This window comes from Rissa tridactyla, chromosome 5 (assembly GCF_028500815.1).
Source record: "Rissa tridactyla isolate bRisTri1 chromosome 5, bRisTri1.patW.cur.20221130, whole genome shotgun sequence".
NCBI classification, from domain to species: Eukaryota; Metazoa; Chordata; class Aves; order Charadriiformes; family Laridae; genus Rissa; species Rissa tridactyla.
In genome coordinates, this window is record NC_071470.1 from 51,858,613 (window position 1) to 51,882,519 (window position 23,907).

Below are 23,907 nucleotides of genomic sequence, written 5' to 3' on the forward strand. Positions count from 1 at the left end.
CAGCTATCCTAGGGCACCAAGCAGTTTCTATATTCTCTTTAAGCTTCCTACAGTTTCTTTATAAAATTTTATGTTGCTGATGTCGTTGACTATCTCCTCCTCCACTTTTAATAAGGAACAAGGGAGCAGAAGTTTCAGATCACCATCTCTTACCCGAGGCCTCTCTTGTTATTCCCATTACCCTGAGAGTTCTCTGTCTCTCCAGTCCCTTTGCTCGCTCATACTGGAATGCCTCTCTGATGCCTCACTACCCTGTTTCAGGTGAAATCATTAGGCTTGACAAAGTGTTTTTCCTATTCTTAATTCTCTTAGCCATTTTTTGATCTATGGCAGTAGTTTTCCTCGTACCTGTGATGACATTATTTTCTTAGCAGTCCCTAGAGAGCAATCTTGCCAGGAGCTTATTATAAACCTTAACAAATTATGTCACTTTCTCCCCTTTTTCTGCTATTTTATTAATATACTCAAAGCATTTCCAGTATGTCAGCAGTGCAAATTTTCTCTTCCCGGCTTCTATATTGACCAAAGAGGGGCTTGCACACAGGGAGGGGCAGAGAAATTCAGGGTGTGAAAAGAGGTGCTGGAATCATTTGTTAATGGATCATAGAGTGGAAAAGTCTGAATTCCATATACATCCTGCTTTGAGCGGGAGGTTGGACAATGTGACCTCCTGAAGTCGCATCCAACTCTAATTATTCTACGATTCTGTGATGTTTGATAAAGCCATTCATTTACATGGGTCTATAGATAGAAATACTTTTTTAAAAAAAACAAACGCACACAACACCAGTTTGGGTTTTATAAGAGAGAGATGTCCCAAGAAGCCCAGAAGAGACTGAGGAAGGGAACATTGCTGTTAGTTTCTGTGCCTGTTCTAGAAAGAAATCAAGACCGGGCATACAGACATGGGGTGGAGGTCCAGGGCTAAGCCATCCTGTTCGTCAAAGTGTCAGTGCAGCTTGCAATTCCCTCTGGAAGATCCCAGTCCCATTCCTCAGCTTGCCTGAAAGGATCTGCCATGATATGAGATTTATTTCTTTTCTTAGCTGATACAGACCTAAAATCAAATTCTGGTTGGAAGCTTTGCTCAGTTTAACTGCTCGCAGCAGTTAATATTAGACATTTTAACATAACATTTAGTATTAAATATTAAAGTAGGTGGGAGATCAACACTTGCATTAGGAGTAAATTCATATTAGGAAGAGATTATTGACACGTTCTGCACAGTCCTCTGCAGAACTGACACTTGTGCAAACAGAGCAATTTCTTGCCCCAGTGGGTGGGTTTTTTTTGTATGTGGTGATCTTTCGTTCTCAAGGTGTATATCATAACCTTAAGTGATGTCTCCATAGCAGTAAATGGCACTTGAGAATTAATGGGAATATAGATTCTGATATTGTTAATCCTTGATTTTTTTTCCCCACCGTTGCCATCTTTTTTGTAAGTTAGAAAACATGAAAACGCTGTTAAACTGGTTCCAGCAACCAGCAGAATTCCAATGCTTTCCTTTCTGAGGAATTATTTTGTATAGTGATTTAATTTAAATATTCATAACAAAATACTTTAGTTGTATTACTGAAATTACTTCCAGTAATAATTTTGCTCTGTGAAAGAAAATGTGCATTTCGAATTTAAAATAATTTTTCCTAGAGTAAAATTGGGCTCATATCCAAAGTAAATACTGTGCTAAACCACATGCCTTACACCTTTAAAAGAGGCTGCAACCATTTATGTGTCAATTTATCAATATTATAGTTTTTTAATCCTATGAACTGAAACACTTTTGATTTTTATCTTGCAGTCTATGATAGATTCCTTTTCATTATCAGAGAGCTAGAGAATTATTTATAATTGGAAGTGTATCTTTCTGCAGAGCTGAGTTATTTCCCCAATATTGTCCTTTTTTAGAACTTCCAAATTCTTTTTTTGAATATGAGTAGATAAGTATATTCAGTTTTAACATTTTAGCACTTCTTCTATCTAAATGCTAGATGATTCAAGACTACTTAAAGGTTCTTTACTAACAAAGAATGTTAAAGTCTCTGAAGGAAGCAATTCTTTCATTAAGTCATAACCAGCTGGGTGTTGAAGAAGTGATGTAGAAATGCATTTCCAAAATAATTGACAACTAAGTTTTTCACTGATAGCTTTTTTCCAAGTAAAATTGGAGGTAGGCTGACTATTCTAACACAAAGCAAAACAAAAGGCACCTTGATAATAAACAAAAGAGTATTTTTCTGCTGTTGGCTTAGTTAAGCTGAGTAACTACTAACATATTTTAGTAAAGCTGTAGTCTTTTGTCAGTGGTAGATCCTTGCCAGTAACAAAAGTGACGCTAACACGCAATAATAGTTAATGAGTGAGGAGATAAGAAAAGAGAACACTTTCACTTGAGCAGCCTTAGGTGGTGTTTGTACTTCATTTACTACAATTTTATCTTTACCTTTAGTGTATGAACTCAGATGAACTTGTGAAAATCAAAAATATGAGTCGTCTTTCCCCCCATCCTTGCTCTCTGCTGGGATGATCTAGATCAAATGCCCAGTGAAAATAGTGCAGTCAGTCCCCTCATATTCAGTGTGTTTTGTTCCTTGAGATCAAACAAGATAAAGGCCTGCCCAGGACATGAAATCTGATTTTCTTTAAGAAAATTTCATATGAGGATATTAAAGTATTCAAGGACAATTTTGTGCTGCTTCAAATACCATTAAGGACAGTCTTCTTACACAGTTAAAGAGTAGGCGGCATGAAATGCAGCAAAATTATGCAGTAGATTGATGCCTTTCTCAACCTGCTATTAAAATTACTGTCCACACAGTATGTACAAGCCAAGTTTACTTCATCTAAGCAGCCAAATTGGCTCCTACTCTTTTTATTCTTGACTGCTCAGCTCAAACCGTAGGATTATCCTGCTGCAGAGGATAGCTGTGCATCTCCTTCTTACAAGCTGGTGTAGAGATTGGGCAGTTCCTCCATGAGGTCTCTGAACTCTTCCTTAGGACCATCAGCACCTTTTCAGTGAAGGCATTTTTCAGACTGGATGCTATAAATGTGTAACTTATACCGTTGTAAATTGCAAAGTTTAGATTTGTAAAAAGAGCCACTGACATCTGTGAATGTTTTGAGTAAGCTTTGGCAAGTTATTACATCTTTACTTTATGGCTTCAAGTTCAAAGCAAAACAAAATGCAGTTTGAAACAGCAAATCCTGCCACACTCACAGGCTGGCATCTGACAGTGGCAAGTCCCCAAATAGTAACATGAAAAAGACCCTTACACAGTCAAATGCACAGGAAAACAAATTATATAGTTGTTTGAGATCTGAATGTGTGAATTCAGGCTATATAAACAGAGTAATTGACCTAGAATCCCAGCATATTGTTGGTTTTTATCTCTGTGGTGTATCAACAAGGGGCAAGCTTTTGTAATTCATATCTTACTCTTCAGGTAGTTTACAGTTCACTGTATTTTCCAGGAATAGGTAGATACTTTCCTGTAGTAGTAAATTCTTTATGAAGAAACCAGTCAATCATTGCAAGAACATAATTATGAATTTCGTGCAATTTACAGTGTAGGTATCTCTACATTTCTAAGATAAAAGGGAGAAAGTCTAGCTGTTTGGAAATATTTATTTTTAATATTTTGTTGGCACCAAAACAGACAGACAGATTCTTCATTTTATCTAGAAAGGTTGGGGGAATATGAATTTTTCTGGAGAATTAATGTTGTTTTATTTCCTATTCTCTTTTGTAGCAGCAGCTATACTTTAAAACTCTTCTGTATTTTATATTTAAAAAAAAAAAGTTAAGAAACCTCACTTCTCTATCCAAATTTCTGCCCTAACCTTGTATTTTTCAACCCAGTGTGCCTTTGATATACAGCCATCACTGTTGATTCGTGCATGCTTACTGATTTCAGGACCAAGATACCTTTGCTTACAGTTTTTTTGACCTTCCTACTAATATCACGTATATTTGGCAGTGGATATTTGCCATTCCCTTAGGTGGTAATTTAATTTTAACTTTTCTGAAGAAAAAAAAAAAAACAAACCACAAAACCAAAACACGTATTGAGGCTATGACGGGGATTTGCTCTGTGAGGCTAAAGGAGGCATTGCCATAGCAAATGGAGACTGAAGAAGTAATTGAAGACTTTGCTGAAAGGCAAGAGAGGAGGTTAGCAGTAGGAAAGTTTAGAGGGTATCCATCTCACAGAAACTTCCTCACGGATCTCTCCTCTTGCTCCTCAGCATACACAGGGGTTTCAGATTATTTGTGCACCAGGAAAGGATGAAGGCAGTAGTGTGAGGTACTTGGTGACATCACTAATGTGGCTGCCCCATCCCTGTAAGTGTTCAAGGCCAGGCTGGATGGGGCTTTGAGCAACCTGGTCTAGAGGAAGGTGTCCCTGCCCATGGCAGGGGGGTTGGAACTAGGTGATCTTTAAGGTCCCTTCCAACCCGAATCATTCTGTGATTTTTAAGAAAGACACAAAATGAAATACAATCTCAAGGAGGAGAGCTGTATTAGTGAGGATTCCAGACTAAGCACAGAGGTCTGTGAAACTATGAAGATAAAAGAGAGCATTTTCCCCATCCCTGCCCCAGAAAGGTGTTTGTTTTAGAAAAAATTGAGTGTAATGCTATAGGATTGGAGTACTGTTTTTTAAAGATCCTGGAAAAGAAGGGTTTATACCTGGAACTTGAAAGGCTGACCTGCTTGCAGAGAGACTGCCTCCTGTGTTGTAAAAGGGGTGACATTCTGAGATGATGCCCATCTGTACGTATGGGCTCTGGATTCCTAGTATCCCCTTTAAAAACTGTATAAAGTTCCATTGACGCTTTCCTGCATACACATTTTACAGAAATAAATGTATGATAACCACTCACAAAGATGTGCTCAAAAACATAACATTTTCAAATCATTTAAAGTTTTAACGCAAGTTTAATAAAGATTCATAAAAGAATCATACTCTCTTTAATCGATTGCAAATGTTTATAATTACCCTGAGGCTGTTTTCAGCTGCCTGATGACTATAATATTCTCAAGTCTGCCTCCAGACAGTCTTAAAACTGTTTATTACTCATCTGGGTCTTTGCCAACTTTCCATGATCATTTACATCACTGTGCCTCAATAAACATATAATTAATTCAAGCTTATTCTTGAACTTTTTTTTTTCCCATTAGTATTTATGTTGTCATACAGATAAGGAAAGGAACATGTATTCTTCATCTGTGTGACTTTAATGTGTCACTTAATTATATTGCAAGTTAGCAGTTGCTTGTGAGAACTTTCATAACAGCTTGCTTTTGCTGGTTGACATTGGCACTGGAAATTGAATATATATATTTGGTTGACCCTAAAATTATTCAACTTCTGAGACAACTGAACTATTCTATAAAATTTCTCTAGTGGAACAATGGCCATGCTTCTGCTTTTGGACTACACAATACTTGGGGAAATGCATCCAGGAGCTATAACTGAATATGTAGGAAGGTTAGAGAGGGTTTGTCATTCTCTCATGTTGCTGTCTTTAAGGATGGAATAGATAAAGTATTTGAAGGCTGGGCCTGACAGCTATCTGTGTGGTGTTAGTAAGGAAAGAAGACCAAATTTTTTATTACATCTATAACCTCAGTGCTGAGGTCAAAATAAAACTGTAGATGTTCTCCTAATATCTGTGTAATGGGTAATGGCTGTAAATGAGGTGATCTCTCAAGGTTTGACACAGGTGTGAGATTTCTTTTGTATATTCATAGCCTGCAAGTGTCAGAAAAGTGACTTATTTCAAGAAGACTTGAATACGTGACCCTTGTGTCAAACTCCATTGCTGTTTGCTAAGTATTTTTCAACTCTCAACACATTGGTTTATCATCTTCTCAGAAGTATTAAAATTGAGTTTGTAAACTGATATTTTGCAGCTAAATAAAGGAAATTATCAAAAGAGGAAGGTATTGAGCAAAGTACTTTGCATGTTGAATGGAAGAAATTATACCACCATAGGAAAAAAGGTACGAGTTAGGCATAATAACATCGTAAATGTCAGGTAGTATCATAAACTGAAAAGAAGACTTCTGTCTGAGAGCTTTAACCAGTCGAGAAAAAGGGGAAGCAGAAAGACAGGAAAAAGCTAGAAAATATTTATTACAGTCTTTCTAAATCTTAGTTTATTGGCATCGCTTCAGTAACTTACATTCTTCACACTCATAAAATATTCCTGCTCCCATAGTGTAAACTTTTAATCAACAGAAAAAATTATTGAGGAGCAGATTGATGCACACTCAGAGAACAATTTATGTTAAGTAAGATTATAACACGCATAGTCACTCTTGGTTTATTACCAGGAAGTCTTCAAGGACAGTCCATTTGCTGTTCCCCACGGGAAAGGAAATCATGGAAAGGGATCATGGTTCCTCATGCTTATGAAAACCAACAGAGAGCAGTAGAGACCTACAGAGAGAGTTGGTGTATCATACAGACATAAGTATAGGTTACTTGCTATTAAATAAAGGCTTATATCTAGGCAGAGGTAAGGAGCTCTGTTGTACAGATGTGTAGGATTTTAGTATAATTTTTCAAATTTGGTGTGATTTTTAACAGGAAAGTAAATGCTGAAGATAAACAGCCCCAGGCTCTAAGACATTATCATCTTTGGAGGCACTAGGCAGGGAAAATTTCTTTCTTTGCAAGAGGTTGTTTCACTTGGACAACTCTTAGAAGTCTTTTGGAAATCTCTAATACAAACTGTAGTAAAAAAAAAATTGAATGAAGTGGTACAAAGCAGGTTACACAGTTAAAAAGAATTTGTTGGCTTGTCAGCCTCCATGAGTGAGGGGTGATCACAATCTGACTCCCTTTCTATTTTTGAGAAGCTAAGGTAGCAGCCGATACTCTTAAGGATTAATTCTGGATTCAATTTTATTTATCTTTTTTATCCTCTGCTTTTTTTTTTTCTTTCTTCCAGTTAAAAAACTGAGAAATTCAAAGGAAAAATCTTGTGTCAATCACCTGTAAGGGTGGAAACTTGTCTTGCAGGATTTCAAAACTGGAAAAGCTATAATCTCTCTCCCAACATTAATTCAGCTACTTGAGGCTATCTATATTGATTTTTCTTGTTTAAAGGATAATCTCTAATAATTTCTATATGGGATGAAACAAAACGTAGCTAATGTAGATGACATTTGGGCAGTCCTTTAAAATAAGAATTACATAGACATTTCAGTAGTGCCACAATAGTTCAAACAGACAACAAAATTGAAGTTACTTAGTTTTGAAATGGAAACGTCTTCCAAAAAAAAAAAAACCACCAAAAAACCCCCAAACAAACAAACAAACCAAAACCATATGTAAGTATATTTTTCTTCCTTTTTCTCAACTGGATGATATTAAGAAATTTGGGAAAACTTGTTTTCTTTGTTTTGGATATGTGAAATTTCATAAAATTGCAAGCATGGAAGAAAAAAACAGTCATTCTTACCATTTACAAATTTACAGTTTACTCCAAGAAATATCATACCCGCTTGCTAGGCACCAAAAATTTTGATAATATAAATGAGATTTCATATGTAACTAAACATTTGAGCCTAAATTTACTTATAATGAGTTTGAACTACTGCTATATTCTCTGAAGCTAGAAGCTGAACCAGTTCAGGTAACTGCTCCCTCTCCGTTCCCAAATGCTAATAGGAAAGAGCTATGTAGATGGGTGTTTTTGTTTACTTTGGAGGTTCACTGAATTACAGATAAGCTGACTAATGAGAGGGAATCCCACTGCTGTGAAAGTAGGATGAAGGACTGTTATTGAATCATCGTGCTAAATTGTTGTTTTCCTCAGTCTAGATCTTTACCATCTTAATAAATATCAACACGTGCACAGGAATGCAAACACTTTGCTCAAGGCTTTAAGCAGAGCAGTGGCACCATCAGAGTCTGGCTGTAGCTGCACATCTTCCTTGCCTGCAGTGCATTTCCCTAGTTAATAGTTGCTGTCATGTTAGCCATCACTGTATAAGGAAGAATCACTGCGCTAGACTTATAAAGCTTTCCTGATAAGAATTTGAACAGTGTAATTTGTTATACAATGGCTTTTCTCATCAACTGTACAAATAAAGTGGTCTTTTGTGTAAATCAGCCAGAGAGTATTTATGACAGGTGCTTTCACCTTTACTGCCACAGCTTGAATCAGTTGGTATTTATCATCTGGATACTGTGAGGAAAATGTTCTGAGATCTGAAATGGTATCAAAGGGAGGATGAGCTAATGACTGTAAACCAGGTTTGAGATAACCAAAGTGCTGAGTAACAGTGAGCGCCTTGTAATTTAGGTGGAATACAATGGCAGAGGTGGATAAATTAATTTATTACCATTGGTGAATAGTGCCGTCTTTCTCTTCTGGTCATAGTATGGTCTGAATTTTTTTTTTAGAAACTTTGCATCTACATCAATCTACATGTAGACTTCTCATTTTTAATAAGGATGTAGGAGGTACTTAGCATGTGAGTTGTTTATTTACTATTTGCTGTTCATTTTGTTCCGCTTATAAAATCTTTACTGCATGTACATACTGGTTTTTCTATGTGAGATAGATATGCCTGAACACCAGCATATTTTGTTCTAGGATGTCCTGTTCATTAGGCTTCCCCAAGATGCACTGGGGGACTTGCTCCCTCTGAAATTATTCCTCTGCATAGAAACAGAGATGGCAGAAGAAAGTTATGTAGGGCCAGATAGAACAAAGAAGTGAGAAGACCATCTGATTCAGTGATTAAAAAAAACCCAAACTTGTGGAAGGACTAAATTTATTTTTTTTTTTTTTTTAAGATCAGGTCACAGAGGTCAGGAATCTTCTTGTACAAGGTGTATCACATATACAATGTAGAGACTTCAATGAAAAGAGAACAAAGACACAATTTGTCCTGTAGTCTGGTGTTGAGAAAAGCTGCGGATTTTAAATCCTCTTGATCTCTTGAAAATACTGTCTCCTTTTCCCTATCACCTGGCTGCACATATTTTCTGCCATGCAGTTGCTGAGCTTTTCATTAAATGGTGCTATTGTTTGTGTCAGGTGAGGTCTGAATGTTCCTGGAAGGTTGGGCATTTAAGGAGATTTAGGTATAGGACCCGTAGTCTGTGAAGGATGCTTAGCTCTGCTCTGAGCATGCTCTGCAGCAGCATTTTAAGATACATACCTATTTCTTGCATTTTTTTCCAGTATCAAAAAGACTGTTCAATGAAAAGATGGTGTGGATTTAGGTGCTTGCACTCGATTTGCGCTTCATTTCCTAAGTTCTTTCTTAGGTCAGGTCCATAATAACTGACACAGTAATGAAAAGTCTGTGGTAAAGCTGGCACCTGAATTCAGGTCTCGGCTTGAGTCATGTCATGCTGAGTACCTGCATTTGAATATACCAGTCTTCAGAGCTTAGGAGGCCATGGGCCTTGTGCTCACCCACACAGGATGCTCTGCACGTGCCCCTCAGCTGAAGCCAGTCTGGTGTGTCCAGTGTTGGACCTTCTGTGCACCAGCAGTGCAGAGCATAAGACCTTCCTATAGACCTCTGCCTTGTGGTGGCATAATTATGTATGGGTAGTCAGGAAAGGTCATTTACAACAGACTCCTTGACAAATTTTGCTTGCCTTGCTCATTGTTTATTAGACTTTCCAAGCCAGCTTCACAATCGCTTAAATAAGCCACAATCTTGGTTAAAAAGAGAATGTTTGGTAATGTTTTATCTAAATTTCCAGCCTGGTTTAACCCTATAGCTGATGCTGAGTATCTGACTGCAGAATGGTGCTATGTTCTTGTGCATGCATGTGTAGAGGGGAAGTGATGGCTGTACAGTGGAAAAAATAGAAAACATAACGCTAACTAATAGTGACATGAGTTGGGAGAGGAGATAGCAATTTTGGCTCTAGCATTGGTCTGTCTCTATGTGGTAACTTTGGCTTTCAGAAGTAAGGGGAATAATTAATACTGGTGATAATGGGTGGCTCTTCTGCGTTTCTGGAAATGACTGTGACTCATCTGCTTTAAAAAGAAAACAGAAATGCATCTTCTGGCTGGGCAACAGGTTGGCTAGCAAATTCAGGGCGAGAAACACCTGTGTTCCAGACATGAACAGTCCTGTCTCTCCGCAGCCGGGCCATCTGTGCCACAGGTTGCTTGCCAGATTTTTCTGCAGAAGGAGTTTGTCTATTAGAAAGATGATTCCACAGTGCAGTGTGGATATGTGCCACTTTCCGCCAATCCACGCAGGAAAGATAATGCTGCCCATTCAGTGGCAGCATCTGTTCTTTGGCATACGCTTTGAATATGATCATTGCTAGTGACTTGCTCCTGAAATACTGGAAGCACCATCATGCTTTAAATAGCATTTAAATAGCAGGGTGTTTTTATTTGCTCTCTGCTGTTTCATAGCAGCAGGTGAGCATCACCAATATCCCTATTCTTCCACTGGGTAAGCTGAGGTATAAGCAAAGTCTGTATTTATTTCCTGCCCATGGTTTTGTGTTGTATCAATGCCAAAGGCAGCAGTAGTGAAGAAGTTTTATCACAGAATCACAAAATGGTTCGCGTTGGAAGGGACCTTAAAGATCATCTAGTTCCAACCCTCCTGACGTGGGCAGGGACACCTCCCAATAGACCAGGCTGACTTGGTATCTTTTCCATTAGAATGGTGCTTTTCCTAAAAATGTATCACACAGATACCATACTGTTGGCATGGTCACCTAATAAGTGTAGAACAGTAGAATAATACTGTATCTCTGTCCCTTTTGGCCCTTCATTTGGTGAAGATTCAATATAATTGTTTCGTTATCTATATTTGCAGATATTCGGGGTGAACAAAGCCATTTGATCCCATAATCTGGCTTCTGGGACAACACAGATTATACAGAATGTCAACCAATAACTCCAGTGTGTTTATAAACTCAGGTCAAGTGAAATTACTTTCTTGTTTTGAAAGGACAGACAAAACTTTGTTTGGCAGTTCCAGACTACCCTGTTCTGGTGTCAGTGAAGTATGTATGGATTTATGCTATAGAATTTGAGTTTTTTAAAAGGCTCTCATAGCCTAAGTAACTTTTCCCTCTGAAATTTTGATGGTGTGTCTGGATTCCATTTATGTGTTTCTTGTACTTCGATAATTTTGTCTCCAACTGGTCAGTTTTATCCAGATTTTCTTCCATTTGTCTGGATGTTGTGAGTAACTCTCAGAGTGGGTGAGCCTCAGGAATTTTAGAACTAAAGGGTTAAAGTAGAAAGAAATTATTTTATCATTTGCATGAAACTAGGCATATTTGTAGCAGTTAAAATAATCTTGTTGCTTCTTAAATTGGCATTTAAAGTGCCAAAAAAATTCTAACATCTCTGATTAGATTGAATTTAATTTTCCTGATTTAGATATTAAATAGAAGCTGTAATTAGTATCTGATTCTCTTATGGAACTTTATTTTTAGGGTAAGGCTGTATTTTATTCGTGTTTAAACTATTCTTCAAGTGTTTAGTAATACTGGTATTTCGGCAATGTCTGAAGAATGGGGTTGTGGTGCTGAATGCCTAAAATAGCTTAAACATTAAAAATACCATTTCTTTCCAGTTCATGGTACTTTAGAGCTCTAGACAAGAGACCCAACTTGCTAATTGTAACACTCCGACCTCCAAGACTAACTCGGATGAATTATTTTTGTGGGCTGTTGGATTATAAACTATTACATGGCTATTTCTTTATAATTTGAAGTATCTCAGTAATCTGGTGCCAGAGGAGGATGGCTATCTATAATACTCTCTAATTAGTACAGATCTCTGCTGGGGTGACAGGCAGAATGTTTTTCCTGCTGTGGAGACTGAACTTTCTTTTTCTTATGCTACCGTTTGTGGCCAAAAATAAGCAGATCAAGGTGTGAATGTCTAAGCTCCAGATCTTCTTGATAGGGCTGCTGGAATTCTGTGAAACCCAGAACTTCTCAGATATCTTATTCTGCCATAACCTGAAGTCAAACGCCACAATCACTTGTGTTTGTCAGAACCTGTATGCTGGGGCCCCCCCAAATCCTCGAATGTATAGCTTGGTAAAAAGAGTGTTCACTAGGCTTGGAAAAGAGGAAAGCTTGAATTTAGTTTTGGTACAGTTTTTTCCAGCAAAGTCAGCACAAGGATTTCTACCTCGGGTATTTCCAGCTTTTCCCTCTAGGCCCATCAGATCTGTACACTGGAGTATTCCTGCTAGGCTGCCTTTGGGCTTTGTAGTGTTCATCTGCTGTGGTTCCTAGCCAGAGCTAGGTCTGCTGGTCTGCTATAAGATCAATGCTTAGTTGCATTGATCTTATACTTTCACCACCATAGTTCCCAAGTTAAATCCACACGTGACATCTCCTTAATCTTCTCAAGGATATATCACAAAGGTTTCTTTGTCGTGTTGCTGATGCTTTGCTGGGGGTGGGGAGTCACGTAGTTCTCCCCCTGCAGCCCAGACCTCTGGCCACGCGTGCTTCATGTTTGCAGGACTGACCACAGCTGAGTGCTGGTAGTGCTGCTCTCTTGACAGCTAGTGGAGGTTGCTGGAGTCTAGGCAGTTTTGAGGGAAGATTTTAGAGGACTTCATCACAATATTTTTCTCAAAAGGAGTGATTTTCATTATTTTCCTTGGTTTTAAAATGAACTTCAGTTCCTCTAAAAGCTGTCACCTGTCAGTGTACCCCTATGAGAATGTAACTACTGTAGTCTCGATAAAGTAAAACAACAGCTACATGGTCCGCTATTTTCTGTGGTTTGTCTTGGGTTACCCTGAGCTGTTATCACAATAGACCAGCGTGGTGTCACTTGTATCACCTGCAAAATAGAACACCCTAAGGGCCAGCCAACAGCCCTGTTCTTGTGGCACTTATGGCTGTTTGGGTAATATCTCTTCTAGCGCTTAGAGCCTTTTGTGCTCAGACATCCCTCCTGTCCGCTTTCAGTCTGATTTTTCCAGCCTTTTGCTGCCTCTCACATCACGTGTGAACTGCATCTAAGGTGCTTCCAGTAGCATGAACACTTGTGACATTCTTTATTCCATATTTACTCAACCCATGTTAGGATTAAATAGAGCCTTCTGCACACACCACACACACGCACCCCTCCTTCGTATAAGAAGGGCAGGGAGTAGGAGAAGATGATAGATGAGGATGAAAGATCTCAGCATAGACAAGCAGTTGTGAAAATCTAATTGGAAGCTTTCTCAAATGGAAGATGTTTTGTGAAGAAAGGTGCATGATCCACCTGTGACCTCAGGTCTGACTGTTCCCCTGGAAAACCAGCAATTGAGACAAGGCACTGATAGAGCACCAGTGATGTAGGAGGGAAGCAGAGCAGGAACTGCAGTCCAGCAGGGGTGGGACTGAACAGCACACACCTAGGAGAGTCCAGATTTGGTATTCTAATGGGAGAAATATTTTTTTGGTGAATTTTAACCACAAATGCCCTCCTAAACCTGAGGAACTTCTATTTTCAAAGAAATGTTTCTTCTTTATGTTGGGTTACTGATTTCCTTTTTTATTATTATTTATTTTTAATAACTAATGCCTGTGTCAGTCAGTGTCTGTTTTGTTGACTCTAAGGCTACACCTTGTTCCTCTAAATGAGATCGGATGGGTGTGCGGGCAGAGAAGGGAGGTTTTCTTGGTGAATGTCCTCTGTTAGAGCAGGTCTGAGTGGCTGCTGGGGAGAGGAGTCACATCAGGGAACTGGTGATTTAGCTCCAGAAGGAAGGCTGAGAAACTGCAGTGGTGAGTAGGGGTCAGAGAGCGAGGACTCAGTGAAGCTGGAGATGTTTTCCTGTGGTGATGTCCTGCTCTGTCTTGTGAAATCATTGAATGATTTTGAATTTTAAGCTCATCTTGTTTTTTTGGATAAAGCCATTCAAAAGATCAGGAAAAAAAACCCAAAGCAACAAACAAACAAGCTTTTTGCTCACTCTTGTGGAATTCACTACCGGAAAAGGCCTTTCAAAGGCTTGGACCAGCTTGAGGTAGCATCACAATGTGAGAGTACCCAGCCATTCTAGTTTGAGAGAGACATTAAAGATATTACAAGATAGGTGGTGAACACAGCTAGCATTTTGCTGATCCAGTCTTCCTTTCCAAGTCATATTTAAAGAGGGATTTACTTGGAGTGAGCCAGAAAGCTCTGCTAGAGCAGTTTGCTGTGGAAGAACTTGTTTAAATTCAGCCATCAGCGGCGGTATCAGACGCGAGCAGGCAGTACCATTGCAACTACGTGTCTGGCTTGGGTTTTGTTTTTGAAGGAAATAAATAGCTGCGCAATTTAGAACCACATTAAGACTTTTTGATGAGTGAACAGCCCAAGCTTCACTTAGAAACTTTTAAGCTACATAGTGTTGCAGTGGATAACATAATTTTGAGCCGTGCAAAAGAAAACACTCTACTTCCTACTTTCCTCCCCCATCAGTTGCTCTCTGACAGCCCTCGCTCAAAGGAAGCCCTGTGTGTTACGGTCATTGTAGCTTCACTGTTTATGGATTTTAACACGAAAGTCTATTAAGAAAAATAAGGAATAAGCGTGATGATCCAATGACCAAATTCAGAAAGTTGCTAGAAATATTTGTAGGTTTGTTTTGTAGTGGTTCTGTTGGACAGTAGCTGATGTGTGGCCATTCTTTCTCCTCTTTTAGTACTTTGAGCAATACCATGAGCATAACTCCGGAAGAGCTCCAATAAATATCAAGTGAAAGCCCATAGAGGTCTACCTGACACTGAACAAAACACTTCTGTGAGATGAACTGAACAGTTATTTGTGTCTTTTTTCCACTTGCCAATTAACATCTTGTTTGGCTTTTGATTTTTCTAGATATCCGTGGAATACAAGAGTTCTTGGATAAAGTATCTCAACAGGGAATGGATGTAGCATTGCAGAAAGTAGAAAACAACATCAATAAAATGATCACGGGGCTCTTTGCCACTATGCGAATAGAAGAACTGAACCGTTACCGGGACACTCTGAGACGGGCTATTCTTGTAATGAACCCCTCAACAGCCAAATCATTCATAACAGAGGTACGTGTTTATTACTGGTAACTTCTTGTTTTGTTGACCAAGACTGCAGCTATTTGTCAAAAGATCCAGTTCATTTGAGTTCATAAACGCAATCAAACAAAAAAAATACCACCCCAAAACCCCAACTAAAAATTTAAATATTCTCTCTTCCAAGATCATTGTGCAAGGATGTTTTTTCATGCTCATAAATGTGCGTATAGAACAGTATCACTACATTGTGCATGAGCAAAAGCATTTAGGAAATATGCAGAAGAATTAGCCCTCAAACTTTGGTTTGAAACTCGTGGATATTGTATTGCTGTTTCCTTGCTCATTGTGTTCCTCACTAAAAGACCTTTACAACTGACAAAAACTTTATTATTGCTTATATATCTATAATATGTATTTGTGGACAACACGTGTTTACCAGATTGGCATTTCATTTTTTTTTTTATATAAAATAATGTTCAGTAATGATCTGGTTTGCACCACTGAGGAGTAGTAACGTAATCAAATTTATGAAGGATTGGATTTAAGACAATAGGCTAAAGTTATGCTTCTGTATTTAAACAAAAGCTGCAAGCAATATGGACAGAATTTTCAAAAAGCTCTTCAGATTTATAGACGGAAGACTTGCATATCACATTCAATTATGACCTGTATAATTTTTTTAAATTAACAGCATGGTTCTTTTTACACAGTGCTGTGCTGTTTCAAATGTGGTTTTTTACATGCTTGTCTACTCTTCATCATCAATCAATGGTTGAGAATATATTTGTTTTCAGTTCCATAGAAATACACTTTCTCTGTGCAATAATTTCTCTTTGGATCTATTTGTAACTTGCATTACTTTTTTTGTACTTTCCCATTATCTAGGTCTTCAGAAATTGAGACTTAAAAACTGTCTCTGCATATGCAGTCTCAAGTGAATGCCTTTTAAGAACATTAGTTGGAAGAGGCCTTTTTGTTTCTTTTTGAGTTTTTTTTCTTTGGCTAGGCATTCTGTTGTCATCATAACACACTGAAGGTTGCTAATTCTGAGTAATGAGGGTTTGCTGCTCTATCCAAACGTCTACAGTGCCTTATAAGATGTAAACAATTTGTGGACATGTTTTAGATTGTTCTGCACTGTTTTTGCCACCCAAGTCACAAATGTTTTGTTTTTCAGTAAGTGGCATTGTAAGATATTTCACATTTCAACCTCAAAGCAGAAGGGTTCAGGGCTCTAACTGCAATAACTCAGGGAGACAAAATTCACATATTGTTCCTAAAGATGAACACTATTTTTTAAAATATACGCTTTATCATTTATTTTTACACGCTCAAGCACAGTAACAAAGTCATTGTCATCTCTTGAAGTCGCCATATATATGTGTTGTCAAGAATGTAAAAAGTTGTCAAAATAAACTGGTTTAGAGTTCTCACTTTGGCACTGGCCACTCAAAACCCCCCAAACCACCAAAAAACAACTAAAACCACCAAAACCACACCCGCCTACCCCAGCATTTATTTGAGGTATGATGTGAGGTATGATGTGTGAGGTATGATGTGTGACTGGTAAAATTGACAGTAGTAGCCTCTCAATAGGTAGAGTTACTCACACAGAAGTATGTTTACTGCTGTACTTTATTTCTGTTATTGGGGGGAATGAATTGCACAACAGCTGCACTCCAACACTCAGTGCCTGTGCAAGGAGAAATTTACTAGGGTAGTTTTGCCAATGGATATTAAAAACTGTTATTTTGCAGTTGAACCAGCAGCTGTACTCTATGGGCAAACAAGTTACAAAGCCTATGCACTGTCAACGGATTAAGATATTCCTAAATAGTTCCAGTGTGGACATGGTTATTCCAAAGACTGCGCCTTGTGCATGACCAGTTTAACTTGGAAATTTGGTTTAGCCTAGTGGATTTAGCATGTAAACCTTACAAAGTTAATAAGAAACAACTGCATATGTAGACAAGCCCTTGGGTTTTTTATGGCTTTTCTGACCAGGAGGTGGTTTTGGCTGCCTCGTTGGGTTCAGCTGTCAGGCTCTCTCCCCAGACCTCACATAATCTCTGCTGCTTGGTCCCTTCTTAGACAACTGATTTGGCTGAACTCCCTCATTGTTTGCCTGAGAAGAGGGTTCATTCACTCTGCAACAGCTGTACTAAGCATGGGCTTGATTACTATGCAAGTAACAACTTTTCCAGGGTAAATAGTCAGACACTGGCCTATGTAAATAGGCAGTCTGTAAATTGGAGATTCCTTGTGGTAGAATTTATCTTTATTCTGACTCTTTGAAATTCTTATTTTTAAGACAGAACATTCTGGCTTTGAATTTTTTTTTTTTTTGTAAAGCAGCATTGCTTTGTAACGTTAGATCCCTTCTTTCTCTCCAGCTTTTGCATCTCTAGAGCTTGCAGAGATGAGACCTGTACTTATATACTGAAGAAAACAGAGATTAAGACTCAAATACACTGTTCTGGCTGTGGAGATAAAACCCCAGCTACTCTTTAACCATTATGCATTAATTTGCCCTCCACAGGGCATGGAAAGGCAGGAAGACTTGGGAGCAGGTATCAAAGCATCTCTCCGTACTGGCTAAAGGATTCATGTTAAGAGAGGGAGGGACCAGCCAAATTCTGTAATGTCCTTCATTGCTTTGAGCTGGGGATGCAGGGAGAGAAGGCAAAAAATTTTGCTGAAATACTGACATTCAATGGGGCTATGGAGCTAGTGGAGACTGGGTCCTCTCCCTAGAGCAGTTTGTGGCAGCACCTGAGAAAATTCTTTGCCAGGGATATACTGGTGAATTGTTCAGGTCTTTTTCAGTAGGGTGAGGTCTTTCTGCACCCTCAAATAATCAGCCAGGTCTCATAGGTGAAGCAAAATATTCCCATTGAAACTCTTGTGATTACTGAAAAGCACCTCAGAACCAACCGTCTTGCACAAAAATTTGTGTCAGATATGCTATCTGACAGCACTGGTGACTGATGTGAATTGTGTGCCACTTGTTGGCTTTTTTATTTTGGGGTGGGGTTTTTCTTCTGATCTGTGATGAACTTGCAGGGTCTGAAAAGCCATATAGAGGAAAAGAAATAGGATGTCATTGCCAGCTCAGCATGAAAGCAAAAAGCCAGGGTCAAGTGGCAGGAAACGAAAGTAGAAAAAAAGAGAAACAAATCACCTGATGCTCTAGCAAAAGACTAGGGACCCTTTGGAACAAGAAAAGCGTCTATCACCATGTCAGCCTTGGCAAGCATCTCAAAAAAAAAAAAAAAAAACAACAACAAAAAACTCAAACAAACAAAAAAACCAAAACCAAAAAAAAAACCAGTAGGAAACGTTTAGGGAAGAGAGAACCACCCCTGTGTTGAGTCTGCATTGCAAAGCGATAACTTGTAAAGCCAAGTGTGAGAAGGCTGGGTAGGAGGAGCAGCAGGCCAGGAAACTCAGGTTGCAACGGAGGTTCTGGGATAACAAAGCAACTTTGGGAAGCAAGATTTTAGGAAGCATACCAGGTGTCCTCAATGGGGCCAAAATGCCGTCAGTATGTCTCTGCTTACAACTTTATTTCTGCTTCGCTAAGGAAACTACCTTATCAGCTGTGTGCAGAAATATGAATATGTTCGTCTGTCCAAAGACTCCAGGAGCTGATAACAAGACTACAAGGGAGGGATGACACAGCTGATTCATTTTTTTAGATATAGAGGAAAATGATGTCGACTAGTGGAGGACTTTACACATTGAAAATCCAGTAAGCCACGGGTATAAGAGCCCTAGCATCGGCCAGGGATTTTGCTGGAGTTTTAACAGGCCAGCTCAGGAGGGCCTTAGTCTGAGAGCTGACGGCGCTACCATCTGCTGCTGTCAGTTCTTCCCCTGCACAGAGGGAATACCACCCCAGCAGCAAACTTGGCAGATGTGACTGTATACCTTGCTGCCCCTTGCTAGGTCCCTTCTCTTGGTTCTGTTGCAGGTGTAGTGACCTCTTACAGAAAGAGGTGAGAATGCTTTTTAACTGCAGAAGAGAGATTCAACAGTTAATCTAGTAAAAATTTCAGAGCATTGGCAACATGTATCAGTCAACAAAACTGTTGTGGGGGCTTGACAATTTCAAGCCATCAGTACAGTGGGCATTGTCAGCTCCCAGATTGGAGAGAGTACTGCCTATCAGCTCACTGTTACACTATATGCTTTGTGTAATTAAAAATATTAAGTTTTTGTTATTCGAAGGCTCCATTCTGCAATAAACTTGAAGTAACTGAGCCCCATAATGTCAGGACTTCAAGCATGCAAGTGATTATGCTAGAGATATTGGAAATGTTTACTGTTAAATATCTATTTAAAGTTAAGCTCACATGCATCACAGAACTGGGTTGTAATTATTTAAAATGTGTATTCAACAAAACTAGCAGCTGCCAAATCTGAGAGTTGTAGCAGTAAGTCCTGTATGTTGACCTGTGTGTATGCAGGCATGCTTATTGTACCAACTTTTATAGGTGCTGTTTTATTTGCTTATATTCATTTTCAAAAAAAATTCAAATTATGTACCTTTTAGGCATTAGTATGATCTACTACACATGATTTTTGCAAATTAAAATGTATCTTTATCTACCCCAGGCTGATGTGGGACAGTACTAAAATAACATTAGCTTGGATGAAGAGAAGCTACTCTACTACTTTCATAAATAAAAGAACTCTTTATAAATGAAATGTTAAAATAGACAGGGGAAACAGAATAAAGTGTATAAATGAAGTACTGAAGAGTTCTTGCCATGTAGTGGGCAAGCAAAAAAGAAAGAGAAAAGTGAATGTTTAAGGAACAAATGTAATTTAGAAATGCCTTATGTTATTGAACCTTCATCATGTTTTTTTCTAGTGGTTACTGTGAGTAGAATGAGAAGTAACATTTATTCTGTGAAATGATATTATTCCTGGTGGCAAGTGTCCTGGGTTTTATTATACTTGACTATTAGTCCTCTGTTGAAAATAATTGGTCATGTTAAACTTAAATACTTGAAAAAATAGAATTTTTTCATATAGTGACATAGTTATTGTTTTACCAGGTTTCAGCTTTAGATCTGATCATGCAGCGAATCACAGATCCTTTAGATCTGAAGACAGGGATTTGCTTTAGCCTTACATACCACTCTAAATGGGCTTATTTCTTTAAACAGCTTATTTGCGGTCAATTAGGAAATACTATTCAACTTCTCTGCAAGGGTTATTCAGCCTTTGTGTGTCCAAAGTTCATGGAAGTTCAGTCTCTTTTTTAACCTTATTCTGTGATGCTGTGCTCCTAAGGAATGCGTCCTAGGGAATGTGTCCTAAGGAATGCAGCAAAAAAAAGATTACTTTTGTGTATTTTGTTCTCTTTCTTTGTATAATAAACAAAATTATCCTGTCTTTAATCAAAAGCATGATATATGGACATGAAGTGAAGTCAATGCAGCTGAAAAATAGGAGTTAAGGATGCACTTGGGTTCTATTTCCACCGAAAACTGTGGCAAAAATTCAGTAGTTTCCATGGGAGCCGATGGCAGCGGTTTTTGTTCAGGTGTGGACAGAAAACATACAGAACAGGGAGAGGCAGAAGGCTCCAGATAGACAATAGGTCCAAGCTTAGAAGAAAACATTATCCTCTAATGCATCCCTTAACTGCATGTGCTAGGTGGTACCTTGTCTCTATTTACGGCACAACTGAATTTGTAGCTCAGCTATTAGCTACCATCTGCCACAGATGCCTCTTTTAAATCTTGTAAGTCTGAGCTTTTGATCTTCTGACATTTAAAATCTGTTGGTTTGCCTTTTACTTGTGTGTCATAGGCTGCCAGTCCCAGGTACATTCAGGAACAAGGACCAATTTAGGGATTTAGGAAAGCTGGATTCTCTTCTTCTGCCGCGCATGTGCTATGTGACTTTTGAACGTGTAACTGAATCACGCTTCAGTACTTCGTCCCTTGACAAAAAGTAATAGTAATGTCTGCATGCCTGTCTATAGTGCATAGAAGCTAAATGGTAACATTATTTTGTGTACATCTATATGTTTTCTGCAAAAGTAAAAGCATATTCATCTGCCATCTAAAACCCACGCTGGGTTTTATGTTTTTAAATGAACTCCACTGCCTGAAGAGTTTCTTCTTGTCAAGGCAATGTGGAGATTGGAGGAGAAAGGATTTGTCGGTTGAATTCAGCAGTGATGAACCGATCCAGAGATGGACTGGAAAAGCATCCAGAGGTCTCATGGGAAGCCTGTTGGATTTCCCTTAGGATTAGTGACTTGATGGTTTATCACGTTTGTATGTACATGATAATTTTCTGGACACTGATGAATGTAGTAGTAGCTGGTAGCTAGTTGATGCTTATAATGAAAAAGGTAATTTTTCCATCATACAAATATGAAGGATCATTTCCTTCAGAGATTTTCAGTGTTTTCTTTGTGAAAGTTTATTCATGATATTAGGGAATTTCTAAACAGTCCTATTTAGATAGAATACAAGTCTGAGGTCTCTAAAGGCAACAGTTGTTCAAGCAGTTCTCTTTTAGGGGTGGCAGTGATGAAGGTAAGTGATCCAGCAGCAGCCATATGAACTTGCTACTGCTATTTTTTATCTCCTTTTCCTATAATTTTATCATAATTGTGTAAGTTGATTATGAAGAATTGTACTGGAATTTATCTAGGAGAGATGGTCTTCAAAGGCTAAAATTAGGTCTTGCACTGTCAGTGATTCTACTCCTCTATCTTTCTTATAAGTAAGCTGAATGGTCTAGTCTTTAAAGTCCTCTTTCTCATCAATTTTTTTTGAAGCGTGTTTGAGCTTTTTAGACCTGAACTCTTCTGTAGAGCATACTTGGTTTTTTAAGTCCATTCTCCGTGTCATAGCATGTTGTGGAATAAATGCCATTCAGCATAGTCTGCTGTAATTTGTTGTTGTCATTGACAACGTAATGAAACATATCTTCTTTTTATGTCTTTCTCCAGCATTAAACACTGAATTTATAGCTGCAAACTGAGCTGGAGGCTTAAAGGATTTTTTACTTCATAGGATCTTTCAAATCTCTAGTAAAGAGATGTTCAGAAAACACGTTCAGAATGCTGAACATGTTGAAACTTTCATCCTTTAAATGTAGTAGAAGAGTCTCTTTGCTGACTTTTTTTTTTAACCTGGAAGAAGGGAAACAGGGTTCTTGGAGGATTCTAGATTTTGCCTTTCAGTAAAAATCCTATAAAGTTCTTGGGTTTACCGTTTAGTCCAATTCCTTGACTTATTATGCTCTTGCAGCCTTGACTATAGGGCATCCAGTTGATGGATGTGAAAATTCCTGTTATTTTCCTGTGTTTGATGAATGGAGTGATGTTGGTATGGATTTTATATGCTCTTGCTCACCATAGGATATAGGTTCAAAGATAAAATGTTTTAATTACAGAAAAATGAAAGAGGAAAGTCTCAATGGTGAAAAAAGTCAGCTTCAAAGGGATTTGTATCATATGCGGTTTTACCGTGACTGTAACCTAAAGTAATCGTACTCCTTTCTGTTTCTGTGTTTTCAGGAAAGTATCAGGAGGAGAGTGAAATTCAGATTCATAGTGTAGTGATGAAGTTGTTGGGGCAGAATGTAGTGCTCTCTGTAGCTAAAGTGTTTTATTTCAATATCTAAAAACAATAGGAAACATCATGGGAAATCTATCCCAACACAGAGGGTCTAGATCTAGAAGAATAAACGTATAGGTGGCTATATTCTATATTCTAGAAGAATAGGTGGCTGTCTGTAGAGCCTTTGCACTGATACAAATTTTAGAATTAGGGCTGTACCTTGACATTCCTGAAAAGTAAGGTTTTGCATATCAGTAGGCTGTAGCTCAGCTGGTACATTTGTGTTGGCTGCGTGATGGTTTTGTTTCGTAATTAAGGTTTCTAATAACAGCAGCTGAGGAGAAGCAGGATACGGGCATGCTCATCTTGCAATCAGCCATGCCTCAAATACTTGTAATGTGAAATGTGAGACAAAAGCCTGCCTGATGTTACAAGTCTGGTGGTACTGATTATACCCTGAGGATCGTACTGTGGCTGTCTATGCATTTACATCCTTTACTGTGGTTTGGGGGGTGTAAGGAGACCCTCATTGAGGTTTCTGTCCAAAGACAATGTAAACTGGAGCATTTGTGTGTTTTACAACATAAGAAAGTCACAGCATATTTCTGCATTTTTCTTCTTTCTGGATTTTCTTCATTTTGGATTTATGGTGTTTAGTGATGTGACACTTACTATACATGGATATTCACGTGATGCTGGTTTCTAGCCTATGCCAGAGGATAGCACAATTGCGAGATGTGAATTAGGTCTCCCTCTCCAGTGTCAACAGCAAAAGTATTTTTTGTTTATAAAAACAAAACTTATTTTCTTAATAAAAAATGCCTATACATTCATTATATAGATATATGCATGACTATAATTACTCTGTCTTGTTATCAGTACGAATATTTACACTATCAGAATTTTTGTAGCTATACAATAAAATTCTAAATCCTGGAGTATAATAAAACAAGAGAAATACTCTGCTCTATGTAAGTTTTGAGCAGTAGTCTGGATTTGAACTTACTTTCATCTCCAAATTTTGTAACTACCTAATAAGCTTTTAAAACTCTTCTTCTATCCTTAGTTTTCTTTCTGTCCCATCCGTAACTTGGAATGCAGAGTCATGAGTGTAAGTACAACTTAGAAGAGGAGTTTTAGTAATTAAGTATTGAGTAGAAGATGTAGTATGTACTCTATGAGAATCTCATAATTTTTGCTGTTGTGCATACAACTCTTTGATTGTGCTGTCCTATAAACTTCTTTCTGTTACTCTGCATGGCTTTTAATGACTCAGTCATTGACATTCTCTTCTT

At 38.3% G+C, this 23,907-nt stretch overlaps 1 protein-coding gene across 2 annotated transcripts in view; it reads left to right on the forward strand.

Moving 5' to 3' along the window:
• Positions 1–23,907, forward strand: part of GRID2 (glutamate ionotropic receptor delta type subunit 2) — a 763,919-nt gene that overhangs the window by 449,938 nt on the left and 290,074 nt on the right. For both annotated transcript variants that reach the window (XM_054202856.1, XM_054202857.1), the window contains one exon: positions 14,845–15,050. In XM_054202856.1, coding sequence (XP_054058831.1) covers positions 14,845–15,050 — 206 coding nt within the window. The remainder of the gene's footprint in view (positions 1–14,844; positions 15,051–23,907) is intronic.